General features: G+C 39.5%; 1 protein-coding gene across 1 annotated transcript in view; it reads right to left on the bottom strand.

The window, feature by feature from the left end:
- The window catches only part of SLIT3 (slit guidance ligand 3), a 519,985-nt gene that overhangs the window by 64,525 nt on the left and 441,919 nt on the right, over positions 1 to 13,541 (bottom strand). The window contains exon 26 of the mRNA XM_074156582.1: positions 9,638 to 9,762. Within this exon, the coding sequence (XP_074012683.1) occupies positions 9,638 to 9,762 (125 nt within the window). The remainder of the gene's footprint in view (positions 1 to 9,637; positions 9,763 to 13,541) is intronic.

The raw sequence follows: 13,541 nt of genomic DNA, 5'->3' as shown, positions 1-13,541 counted from the left end.
AATAAGATGAGGTATTCAGCAGCCTCCTTGTAATAAACACATTTAGAAGCCATAAATACAAAGGAGAAACAAGAAGAATTTGGCATAATTGACCAAGGAAACACGATGCCACAAATTCAGCTACACAACAGATACACCTAGTCAGAAGTTTGGTAGGAAACATTCTCTCAAGTTCTATTCATAATTGTGTATTTCAGAGCCTTTTATGGCAAAGAAACCCAGTATTTGCAATAATGAGACTGTGAAAAGGAGAAGTTTTATGTGTACCGCAAATCTTAAAGCAAGTTATGAAAGTCAGCATGGCATCTTATGCTAATTGCAGCATGAAGGACTTGATGGACACCTCAGTGATCACTGTAAACACAGCTACTCGGCTTTCTGAAGGGAACACTTAGTTATAAAATAACTAGATATGTTGCAAATTGAGTGAAGAACAAAACCAACTTTAAAACATAAAATTAATCTAAATCCTTTTGTAGTAAGGGCTAAACAAAATAGCATTGGGAATTACTCTACTGTTATTTTAGAAATGGAACCATTTGAAACTGATTTCCTAATTGATAACTGATATTAAGATATACATAAGACAGTTTACACACTCATCTCTATACACAGTAGTCTGAAGTCCTTCACTAGATCTCCAGTGATACTATTTCCTTGTTTATGCTCTTTCTGGCCATGGACATAATGGTTAAGCCTGAGTCTGGAAAAGATGTAGATGTAGATGACGCTCCCTGGCAAGGTCAAACAACGACAAGAGAGCTGGCAGGGTGTACGTTAGATCCATCTGCTTAGGCATATATACAAATTATTTGGCAAGGCATGGGTAATATCACAGCAATTTTGGATCAGATTGCTTTTAGATTGCCAGGTGGAAGTTGAAAGATTTTTGTCATCTGTTGTTCACAAAAAGCTGTGACTCCTCCTTCTGAATGCAGACCTTGCTCCAGACATCCAGGCCTTGGATGCCTCTGGCTTAGGGTGCTCACAGCGGTGATGAACTACTTCTCTTTAGTCATCTAAAGTCATTATCCCAGCGGGGTACAAAAATGCACCTTCCGAGGATTGCTGTTTACAAGCCAATTAATTTAACATAAAATAGTAATTAATTTCATCCATTTCTAGTTTTGAAAGAAGTTTTAGAGTAAATTTGAATTCACCTAGACAATTCTGCTTTCTTTTTTTAGTCCAGTATAGTTGTTTATACATCTGTACTTACATTGCCACAACAATACAACAAAAAGTGGCCCCCTGCTCACAAGCATCAAGATAAATACTATTTGCTAAATGGCATAGAAGCTAGATTATGAAGATACACTGATAATTGGTTCTGTTGCTGCCATCACCTGCCATTTGGCTGATTTAACTCCCTCTGAAAACTTTCACAGTGTTAGTGTTTGAAGTAAAAATACAGATAATAGTTATTTATACCCCGCCCTCTTCAGCAGTATGTAGTTATCTCCTATGCCAGTCTAGCTTCATCTGGCACCTGATTAAACAATAATTGAGCATGGCAGCAGCACTTCTTAGTGACTTCCTTGTCCTTGTTAATAAATCACAATTGTCAATTTATAGCAAATTAGGCGAACTCTGCTCTCTTAAGCCTCATTTTATTTAAATCAGAAAGATTTATGATCCTCCAGGGTATAATACACCTTCCATTACCTCTGTAGCTAGTAATCAAGAATATGCCTGTCAAAGTCAAAGTGCAAGGATTCATCATATTATTTTTTAAAAAATCTGGTTCTTCTCCTATAAGTATGAAATTTAATTCTCAGTGGACATCTGAGGTTTATTTTGCAATTATATTCATTACCACGTAAATCCTGATTGTCCTTCTAAACCTCTCCTTACACAAGCACTTTGGGTTTTAATGGTCTTTTGGGCTTTTAATCAATGACAGAAGAAATGTCATTAATCTGTCACGGAGCCAATTCACACAGCACCTATCTGAAGTGAGTCCAGAGGTGCCAAACTGGATGGGGCAGGTACTGTGGAGCTTCCAAGGTTACCTGATCAACCGGCTGATGCAGATCGCTGTGTGAATGTTTTGGGAGATGTAGAAGAAAAGTAGGGACACTGAAAAGAGTTGATTTTGCGCAGGGTTACCTCTGTACATAAAATCTAACCCAAAATACTTGATGTAAAAAAGGACATTGAATATTTCATATGTAGTCTCTAATTCAACCAGTATTAATGAATGAGAACAATGTTTTCAGTACCCTCAAAACAGTTAAGGGCCTATTTATTTTAAAATACATGTTACATAGACAACAAAACTTTCTCTCTCAGGCTATCAAAAGGCATTGGCTCTTTCTAAAATGTGAACACCGTAAACAAAGTTATAAAGACTGGACATTTGTATAGAAAACTTAATTCCTATTAATAAGAAATAAAAGAAAATGTAACTGTTGAATTGTTGTGTTTTGTACTTATTGCTCAAGGCAATTAACCTGTGCCTAATACTTAAGCTACTGAATGCAGGCTGCATGGGAGTGGAGGGACACATTACATGCAGGAACCCAGTGAAACCTAACATAAGGCAGGGTTTATGCGATTACAAAAATCTCTCCAAAGAACTCGCTAGATTTCTGAAATAAACAGAGCTAAAGATGCTGGAAGAGTCACAGTCCGTTTGAAGAAACTTTTGCTGGTTTATCCCTGTCTTGCTAAGGATGCAGCGTCCTAGCGTGGAAGAGCTCTGTACTGATAAAAGGTCTCACGCTGAAATACATGTTATATCAGCAAAATGTCAGTATAATCTGTTTTGCTTGTGGAAGCTGTGTAAAGCTCCCCTTGTAAGGCTTGCCAGTCCCGAGATACCAGCAATCCCTTCTGGCATAAACTGAGGCTGTCAGCTGATAGCGGGTTGAACCATGACAGGTAACCCAGGCAGCAGCAATGTTTTCAGAAGCAGACATGCAAAAAAAACTTTTTCAGATTGCTGAAGAAATCAAACATGCCCCCTGTGATAATGAGCAAGAGCACAACATTTATTTCAGAGGTGCTCAGAAGTACGAGGAGGGGACCCCGGGGAGCCATGGAGACAGGCGGCTGCCCTGCACCAGCTCAGGGTTTGAGTGCAGAGAGCTTTGGTACAACTTTACCTGCAGCGTACAGGTACTTACCCCTTCACAGTAACCCACTAACTCTCAAGCTAGTCTGGCATTATATCATTTCTATTAACAGGAGAGAGTTTACTCTCACATGATAAAGAAAGTTTTCTTTTCAGGTTAGCCTGCTTCCTACAACTTCACCAATTCCATCATCCCCAAAGGAAAGGGGAAACTAAGGCAATTAACCTCCTAGGACAACATTTGTTCATGTTCTTGGACAACAAAAGAAACCCAAAAGTCATGTTGTCAAATACAGTCAATGCCAAAAAAGCCTCAAGGATAATAGATGACAGACAATCACAAGAAAATCTAACAATAAGGATATTCAGCTGTGACCAACTACTTCAACTGATTCAATTATGTGGAAATGGTGGGATGCAGAAAATTAAGAGCTGGTTAAAGAGAACTTGATTAAGCAGAGTTATAGCAACCAGCAATCACCTGAAAGACAGACAAACCACAGAGGAAGAAAAATTATTATTTAGCGTAATAGGACCAGGCAAACATTAAGAACAAGAGCCTGAAATTCAGACTAAACGCCAATAAAAACTTCTCCTTTACCCTGGGAAAAGAAAGATTGGAAGCCTGGTCTCTCAAGGCATTTAGAACTAGACCAGAAAAACAGGAGTAAAAACAAAGCAGGGGGGGAATAATCCACATTGACAAAAGAATGAACATGATGGTGCCTACCTGTGGGTATGGCTTACTATTCACCTGAACTGCTCAGCAGCTACTCCTGATGCAGCACTGAACAAATAGAGCAAATGCCTGAAGCTGCTCAACATCTGCTTTCTTGCTGGCCTAACAAAAATGGAAATACTTTTTTGGAGTTGGCTTTATTGTTAAGAGCCCTCATTAGGGCATGCCACAATACATTACGATGGTTTTTACAGGGCTTGCGGTGGGTGGACGCATGCCTCACCACCTTCAGCCAGCAACTGTGGCGGTAATCCCTCCTTAAGCCTTTCATTTTTATGCTCTTCTAGATGTAAATCTCCATTTTCTTTCGACCTACTGTAACAGAAAGGGCAAAAAGAAAGAAGCACAACTCTAACTGATGCACAGTAAGATTTACGGAATAAGAACACACAGGAAATATACTGTGATTTCTGCAGTTTTTTTCTGCCCTATATGAAACTATAACCACCTACTGCTGACACTGGTGTTTGCCTTAAAAATCCATGCGCAAATACAGGTCTACTCATTTTACGTGGCCACCCATTACCTCTCATCCCTAAAGGCCTTCTGCTTTATTTTACTAAGAGTGGAAAATGCTTCTTCAACATTTATTAATAAGTATTTTAAGTATGGTTAAAACAAACAAAGAGAAAATAAAACACCCCACATCATACAAACACACGCTCCAGGAGAATTTATCAGAATGAAAGTTCAAGGCAGAATCACCTCACACAAACAGTATTTTGCTGCACTGATTTCTTCATATGAAAACTTGGCATTGAGTTTACATTCCTCCGTCTGTCCCCCTGACCCTGACACTGGGAGAGGAAAGAGGCCAAGACAGAGTAACGTTTGAAGGCAGAAACGTTTGCTCTCCTTTCTCACGTGGATGAGGGCAGGCTGCTTTAAGACTTTCTTCCAACTTCTCTTCCTATTGCAGTTCCAACTCGGGGATTTATTTGTGCACTGACTGATGTATATGGGGACTTACATGCATATGTTAATAGATCCAAAGAAACAAAAGCAGAGAGTTACATTTCCAAACAGTATTAGCCTGACAAACCAGGCACGGACTCTCGCACAGCTGGCATGCATCAGCATATAGGCACTCATCCCATACATTCATATAACCCCACCCAAATCAGCATAACTAAGTGAGAAACTGGCCCACTGGAATAAACTTGCACTGTCTCGGCCTTGAGCTGTAAGAGCCAGCCAGAATTTCTGTGCATGAGCAAACACTACCATATCTACATTTTAAGATCAGTTCTATGTCGAATAATCCTAAAGCAGCCATTATTCTAGGACTCTGACAGATCAGTCACATAATGCTACGGAAGTACATCCGCACCGCAACATGCAAATACAGCAAACTGCATTTGCCTGTGCTCCAAGCAAATGCGAAGCCACGTGCACCCCTGTGAGCGAATGTCACAGTCAGCACAGCAAAGTCCACGCGAACGGTCCAGGGTCTGTTCTGAAAAAACCTCCTTATTAGCTCTGTGCTGAGCAGTCACAGCTTCCGCTCAGCTACATCCACCCGCTCCAGTGCTGGCACATTAGTTATAGCTGTGCACAACATGTGATAGACACAAATCTCCCATAACCCAGAGACACTTTGTTCTGAGATTCTCAATTTCTAACCCTGTTTTCAGGGACGAAAACCTGGCGCAGGGGGTGGGGAGGAGGAAAAGCCAAATTTCTAGCAGAACTCTGGAGCCAGCTTCCTCACTAAATATCATTCTGGCTTCACTCTAATGCCTCCCACCACAAGAGTCTGGCTGCAAAGAATACTGTCTCTCCAAACCCCAAGAGCTTTACCCAAGATTTTTCCAATTGTATCTGTCATTCTGGTTGACTGGTGAAATTGCTTGAACCCTCAAGATACAGCAGTGGTGCTAGAAAAGTCAGGACACTGGCTGAACTCAACAGGGAGGTGAACGGAGTTGGATAAAATTTACTGAGCTACTCTACCAAATTTACTGAGCAACCCAAGAGGCTGTGGTGATGCCTAGGCAGGTACTGAATTTCCTATTCCAGGTTGTTGATGTTCTTTCATTTCAGACCAAACACAGATATATTTTAACCTCTCTTTCCCCAGTGCTACAAATACAACTGTGTTTGGAAGAAAGAAAATTATTATTCTTCATTTGTTGTTACCTCAGTTTTAAGAAAACAAAAGTTTGAAAGACACAAAAATCAGCCAAAAAATCCAAAAGTACGTTTGCAGAATACAGCAATGGCAAAATACACCGTGTGCTGGTTTCGCTAAACTTAGTTTTTACTACAGCTACTCAAGTAAATCCTCTCTCAATGGCTTATTGATTGCAAGTTTGATTATTCTCTTGAATTCTAACACGCGTCGACTTGATTTTACAATATCAATGGGAATATATAAAAGCCACACACTGCAGGATAAATGAATTAGTACGGTACCGTTATCTATTTGCCAGCCACCAGCTGCACTCACACACACTTGCACTGCAGGTGGCCAGCAGCATTTAAAGCAGAAGAAAGCTTCATTTCTCGACTTGTAATCATACTTCACAATCTAAACCACACACATTATTTAAATAATCCTTCAAAGAATGCTATGGAGAAGAGAAAAAAAAATTGCTGGATAATTACACCTATGTCTGTGTTGAATATGAAAACACAAGTTTCATAACATTAATAGACATTTTCTGCCAGCTCCGGTGGCACCCTGGAGGCTCAGGCTTGTGCAGCCTGCCAGTCGCCGTAGGTGGCACTCTCACACCATCTCCCACTGTCTTTGGGGCTTTGTCCCCAAAGAACAACCGAAAAAACACTGTTTCAACCATGGTTTATCTATAGCAAACACATTCCTCACCCATTTTGAGGAAAGAGCAGCAGCAGCAGAGATAGCTATCAGCACACAGCCTTCCCCACTCCTAAGAGAGCGATCTATACTTCTGTCATCAAACACAACTGCCCGGGCCACTGGCCTCTCAGCTCAGGTGGTCCATGAGTTATCTCGCTTTTAAGTTCACTCAAACCCACCGTAGGCAGCCTTACACATTGCTAAAAGCCCCATAAGGTATGTGTTCAATAGCAAACACAGTTTTGTGATCATGAAATCAAAGGGATTGAGTCATCATCAATGGGATAGTGAAAAACAAAACTACAGGCTTTTGCAGTTACAGTTAACTGGTAAAAGTTCCTGATTCCATCAGGCACCAGCCTGGCAACTGGTAACTTAGGTGGCTTTCTCTTAGCCACAGAGAGTTGGCTGTGGTTTTTTTTTTTCTGAAGGCTATAATGAGCATAGGAATCCCAGAAAGTGGTCTGTTGCTCTCTGTCCCTTTCCAGGGAACGTTATAAAGCCAGCTCATTTGAATCCGCTTACATTTGAAAAAAGGGTGGGTTTTTCACTTTATTGATGCACTCTTCCACACAGAATTTTTTCAAAAACTACATCAAACAAGGAAAAACAAATGCTGAGAGGGCAGATTTCGGGCAATTTATCAAGGTCTGGGAAATAGCTTCCAGATGGATAGAGCTGTTTGGTGCTGGCTGGTGAGAAGGAAGCAAGGTATTGTTATTGAATTAGCATGAATCTCTGGTGGAGAACTGCGTGGTAGATAGAGTGCTCCTTTCATATGGTTTGCATTTGGACCTGTCAAATTTCATTTTTATTCAAAAACCTGTGGTAAAGACACACAGTTCTTTTTTGCTTATTAAATTTCCACCAATTCTCCCTGTGCTGTTATCCAGGCAGTATTTTTAAACTCTGCTCTAAGTGCCATGCCTGGGTCTGTTTGCTCTTTGCCATGCTTGGATGAGAGCTTGGTGCTTACAAGGACACAAGTGGGTTTTGGTTTTATATTTACACACTGAATGTCACCTGAGAATGTGTGAGAGAGAAGAAATGCTGGATGCTCTGCGAGATGTTTAAACTGAGTCACTTCAAGAGTTTATCAAAATCTTTCTATGTAAAACTATGCATATTCAGGTCTAATGTACACTAGAAAGTGATTGTTAATATAACTACAGGATTATTCTTGATTATTCTGTTAATAAATCCTCCCTTTGTAAACATGTCTTCTAGCAGTATAAACGCACCTATACTAGTGCATTGGCTGCATTTGCTAACACAGGAACACTATAAAAGAAAAAGAAAAAAACTAAGGAAAAATAAAAAGATGCTTCTAACAAACACACTTCTACTTTGAACTACCTGGATATCTGTTCCACAATACGTGCCTTACAGAGTAAGACAAACACAAAGATTTATGTATTTTCCTGCTAATTTTGAAAGTTTTCACTTTTCAAGTTATCCTAACAGTCACCTAGCCCCTTCTAAAGAATTCAACCTAGTTTATCTTAAGCATCAAATTACAATGACTGCTCTATTAACCCGAGGAGATAAACGGCCACAGTTTCCCTTATTTCAAAGACAAATCGATTGTTACCAAGTAGTTAGTTTCAGTTGAATGAACTTTTGGCAGTGTGGTCTTTTAAGATCCTAGAAAAGTTGCTGGTTGATACACCAACGGGTAGAAGGATTTTTAATGAGAGGAAATCTCCAGTGCCTTTTTCAATTATTTAGGAAAATTGTTATTATTCTTGAGTACTAAGTGGGTATTTCACCACTGGGGTGAAATAGGAGAAATAAAGCTTCATGTCTTCTCTTTTCCAATGTTTCAGGGATCTACCACAATTACTCTGTTACCATCTGGGATGGATCCTAAGCAAACAGAGAAAGGAAACAGTGATATCATCAGAACCAACTAATTCCTAAATCCTACCTGGAATGCAAACACGGATACTTGTGCTTACTTCCCAAATGTATGTCTGGTTTTGCCCTTCTTTATTTTCTCCTATAGTTCTTATTACTCATGTGTTTTATGAGCATCTGCTTCAACTGACCAAGACTGTATGAAATATCCAACGAGGCAAATAAAATCACAGTCTACAGGGTGCAACCTACTTCTCTGGCCTTAACAGCCGATTCCCCCCCCAGGCTGTGAACGGATCATATGCCTCATTTATTACTTATACTTAATCCTTCAGCTACTGACTACTGAGCTAGGTTTGCAGTTATATCAACTCTGAAACAAAGTCTTGGTAGCCTTAAGCTCTCATAATGTGGTGTTAACAATGGGAGCTATACATCACTACTGAAGAAATGGCATTCCTCAATGACATGATTTTCTGATGTGTTATCAAGAGAGTGACACCGCATGCTCAGTGCTTGGCATCTACAGGATTTCACCTCTGCAGATCACTCTGTGGATGTTAGTGCTCAGAAGTCAGAGAAAGCTGAGCTAATGGTTGTCTCTAATCAGTTATCACCTTTCTGCTAATCAGTCTGAGATGGCTGTAAGCTAGCAAGTATCAACATTCTGTCATCGTGGACTAAACCGGCCCTTAATTCTCATCTGAACTGCCTCCCCTTTGGCCTGGCAGCCTATGAAATGGTTATCTTGTTAGTAGTAAGAGAAAAGAAATGAAAAGGAAGATAAAATCAACTTGCCATTTCATATGGATGTTTACATGATAGAATCAGAGAATGTCCGATGTTGGAAGCGACCTCTGGAGATCGCCTAGTCCAACCACGCTGCTCAAAGTCAGGTCAACTAGAGCAAGTTGCTCAGGCTGATCTGTATAGTCACAGCACAGAGAGAAAGAAAACGCCTCTCCTATTGCACAGGATAAAATTTGTAGTGGGGTACAGTTGAAACATCACACAATCTCCCTGAGTAAGGGATCTTTTGAGCTCAGTTGCCTGTAAAATTGACTTCTCGTGGTACAACAATTAAGAAAACAGAAGGCATGGGAAACACTTTATTGCTTTTCATCAAGTTCATTTGTAGTCATACCTTGAAGCCAAAAGGGCAAGTGCATTGATAAAACTCCACTGGATCATTGCTGCATGTCCCATTGTTCTTACATGGATTGGAGAGGCAGGGGTTACACTTGGACACAACACTGATATCTACCGGCTCTGAAAAGACAAAACGCAGTGTATTAATAGAGAACAGGATTACAAAATTAATACTTCCCATACTCACACATATACATTTTTTCCTAATGCAGTATTCACTCTGCGTTGGCACAAATGTACATGCTGTGGGTGCAACTTCACACAACAGCATGGGATTCCCAGGGATTAGAGAGATTTTAAGTACTTAAATCAAATGCAAGTCTCAATGATGCTTATATTCTCCTGGACATGCAAACATCAGCTCTGAAAAAACATGTTGGGGATCTCCAGAGAGTGGGCTTATATATATATATGGCTTTCAGCAATTTTTCCTTCACTCAGTGCTGGAAATTCTGCAATAGCAACCCCCAGGGAACTATAACATGACATTTCTATGGCTGGTAACAAGAATGAAAGTGCAGATGCAACAGCAGAAATGAAAAACATACATAAGAAAGATTTAGTTAGAGGCTTATGGGAATATTTAGGTGCAAAGTGTTCTACCATCCTTAATTTTACCAGTTCCAAACTTATTTTCTTCCTCTTCTGCCCAGAAGAATGATTATCAACATTCAGCAATCTCAGTAAAATTCAACAAAGACAAATATGTAAAGATGTAAATGTATGCAGGTAAATATACATGCATACACATTTAAACCATTTAATAAACCACATTTTTAACAGAACACTTCCAGAGAAGTAGTGATGTCTGTGGATGAGCAGGAAAGTTAACACAGGCCAAAACAATAATAAGTACATTTGGGGTACCACATCAATCAATACTTTATTATTGAGATTTTACAGAAAGCTAATTTAGACAGTTATATTTACAGTTAAAGAAATGGTGGTTTTGAAGTGGCTAAATATTGATTATTAATAAGTTAATGGCTTTTATATGCAAAAGTAAAACCTAACACTTTAAAAGGTCAGATAGATTAGCAGATAAAATATATCAGGCAGGAAAGATCCTAAAATAATTTTATTTCATTTTTAAGGCAATAAAGTTAAAAATAATTTAAAATTGGTCCTGTGTAATCAGAAGTGGGTACAGAGCCTCTGTGCATGATAGCAATAAATTGTGAAACATCCTGAAAGTGAAGAAAGGAAACTTATAGTTGATGTTAGAGAGAAGATGGAGCTGTAGGCGGCTACCAAAACTAGGGATGGAAAAAAATCCCTTCCAGTAAAGGATTTGCTCTGGACCGTCCTGTATGAGATATAAACCTTCATTGTTAACTCTGAATACTTGCACAGCACTAGCAGGAGAAGAACATGACAGAAATGGGTACCAAGGAGTCCCAGCTGCAAAGCACCTGCAATGTAAAGGCTGTGTCCTGACCCTATGCTGATGGTGGTGTTATCAGGGCCGCTGACTGCAGGGAGCAACATGCAATAATGAGGAAAAAATACACAAGTAACAAATCCAAAAAATGAAATAAAAGACTGTTGTCGTCCTCTTCTATCTTTGCATTTATGTCTAGCAAAATGCCAGACACGATTTTAACTTGGAGTTAGGACAGCAAGAGGAAATAACATCTGAATTTCTGGCACTGGCAGGGGGTGGAATGTGACATAATTGAGCTACTTTTGTCTTGAAGGTGGAATAAACGAAGAATATATGAAGGTAACTCCTTGGAGAGCTCATGAGACAGGCAGCAGTGCTGCTTTTCGAGATTTAGAGGTCACTAAGCCAGAATTTGTTCTATTATTTATTTATTTCATAACACACATGCGTACCTTTTCCATTTATTCCTATGGCATAGATCAAAGTTAATCAATGTAGGAGCTAATAAGAACAGTGTTAGTTCCTAGCCGTTAAGTAGTTCATTAGTTTGCCCTTGTGGATTTGATTTATAAATCCATATAGCAAAATGCCCTCAGCCCAGCACATTCCTTTCCTCTACTGCAAACTAGGAGGGCAATTTAATAAAAAGCAGAGCTGAGTTTGCATGACTTGCACATACATACTTTTATTTCTTGGCTCTGCTGAGACATAACCTTCTGCTCAGTCACAGGCAAAAAACATAACTTTAACAAGAATGAGTTAAACTACTTCTTTTAATGTAAAAGTTATTGGAGGTCACAGTAGATGTCTATCCACTACCTTTATCCAAGCATCTAGGCTAGGACTGAATTGACCCAGGCAGAACCACAGACATGTCCTTGGACGTTCTGAGTCCTGTTGCTTTACCATAAAAGAGCATCACTGATATCCAGACAGAATAACACGAAGCTTTGGATCTCAAACATGCAGGTGGGAAATGGGTTCAGGTAGACTACCAAATCATACATCGTTTTTCAAAATATATGTATTGTGATGAGAAAAGGTGAATTTTGCTAGGGCCAGGTGCTTCTTGGAGTATACTGCCACTCATCCAGACCACGCAGTTCCTGCTTGTCCAAAGATCACCTCCGAATCAGCACTTTTCTCTCCTTTCTTATTCAAATAAGGCGAGCCAAGGTAACAGCTGGGATAGTAGAAAGCCCACCAGCTTTCTGGTGGGCCAAACTAATATTTACACTAAAAAGATACAGGTGTTTTTCATAGTCTGGACCGCACGTTTACTTATCTCTTGCCTAAGAGTTGCTTGCTTAGTTTTGAGAGAAAGTGAGAGAACTCTGATACATCAGCGTTTAAGAATGAAGGAGTCACCTAGCTTCTCTTTCTGGATTTATTTTCAGACCCTGTTTAATATGTAAATATGATAATTTTCTTTGTTTCACTTCATGTGAACAGGTTCATTATTTGGTATTTTTAGTATTTAGGGTATATTTGTACTTCACATTTGAGAGACTATTATACAGTCTGTAGTTCCGTAATTATAGTCAAGACTTCTGATAGTTTGGAGATTGACATTTCAAGGTAATTAAATTATAAGGTTACAGTTATTAAAAATATGTATGAAAGGAAATAAAACTCAGCTTGGGCTTGGGAGCCTGTGTTCTAAACCCAGCTCAACACCATGATTTGTTTGTTCAGCAGTTTAATCCCAGCTGCTATAAAACCGTGCTGCCAAGCAGTACTGTAAGTGTTCATGGTACTCTGAGACACAAAAACAGGCTTTATGCCCTCATTTCCATGTCTAAGAGAGGCTACTGACCCATCTTTTCCACTATAAATGTAGCTCCATCTTCTCATACTTGCTAGTAACCTAAGCGAACCTCCAAACCTTTTTTTATGGTAAGAACATACAGGTATATCCTAATCTACATTCAGTGATAAGCTACTTACTTAGTGTGCTCCTTATGATTTGTCGAACTGTTCTCTAACACAGCATACTCCTATCATTGACTACCCCTAATCGTTATTAGCTGCACCTCAACCCTCTCCTGAATGAATGTACTCTCTACTCAGACATGAAACATTTTCCATAATCAACATTTTCTGATACAGAGCTGATGAGGACAGTTTGCAGATCTTCAAATGAAAATGTGCTTTTGGAAATACTTGTTTTCGAGAAGAGTTCTCAGTTTCTCAGTTTTCAAGTAAATGTACATAATAACTAGAGTGCTCTATATTTTTAAAATAACCCTTATTTTACCAAAGTTTTCTGGGGTAGGTAGAAGGCCAAAACCAATTTATTTGCTCAAAGTTCTAACAACATCCTATATGGTAACTTGCCATTATATAATCTGCTGTGAGCAACAGGAATCCTAACTCTTCTGAGGTTTGCTGGTTTTCCTTCCAGTGGTGCAGTCAACTGCACTTTGTGGGAGACCACTCAAAAATGCAACTTGAATACAAAAGCCAAGCCCAACTACCCCCCAAACTCACTTTAAAACCAAACAGCTTCCAAGAG

Source organism: Numenius arquata, chromosome 11 (assembly GCF_964106895.1).
Source record: "Numenius arquata chromosome 11, bNumArq3.hap1.1, whole genome shotgun sequence".
Lineage (NCBI taxonomy): Eukaryota > Metazoa > Chordata > Aves > Charadriiformes > Scolopacidae > Numenius > Numenius arquata.
The sequence above is the reverse complement of the archived record's forward strand: the minus strand, read 5'-3'. Positions and strand labels throughout refer to the sequence as shown.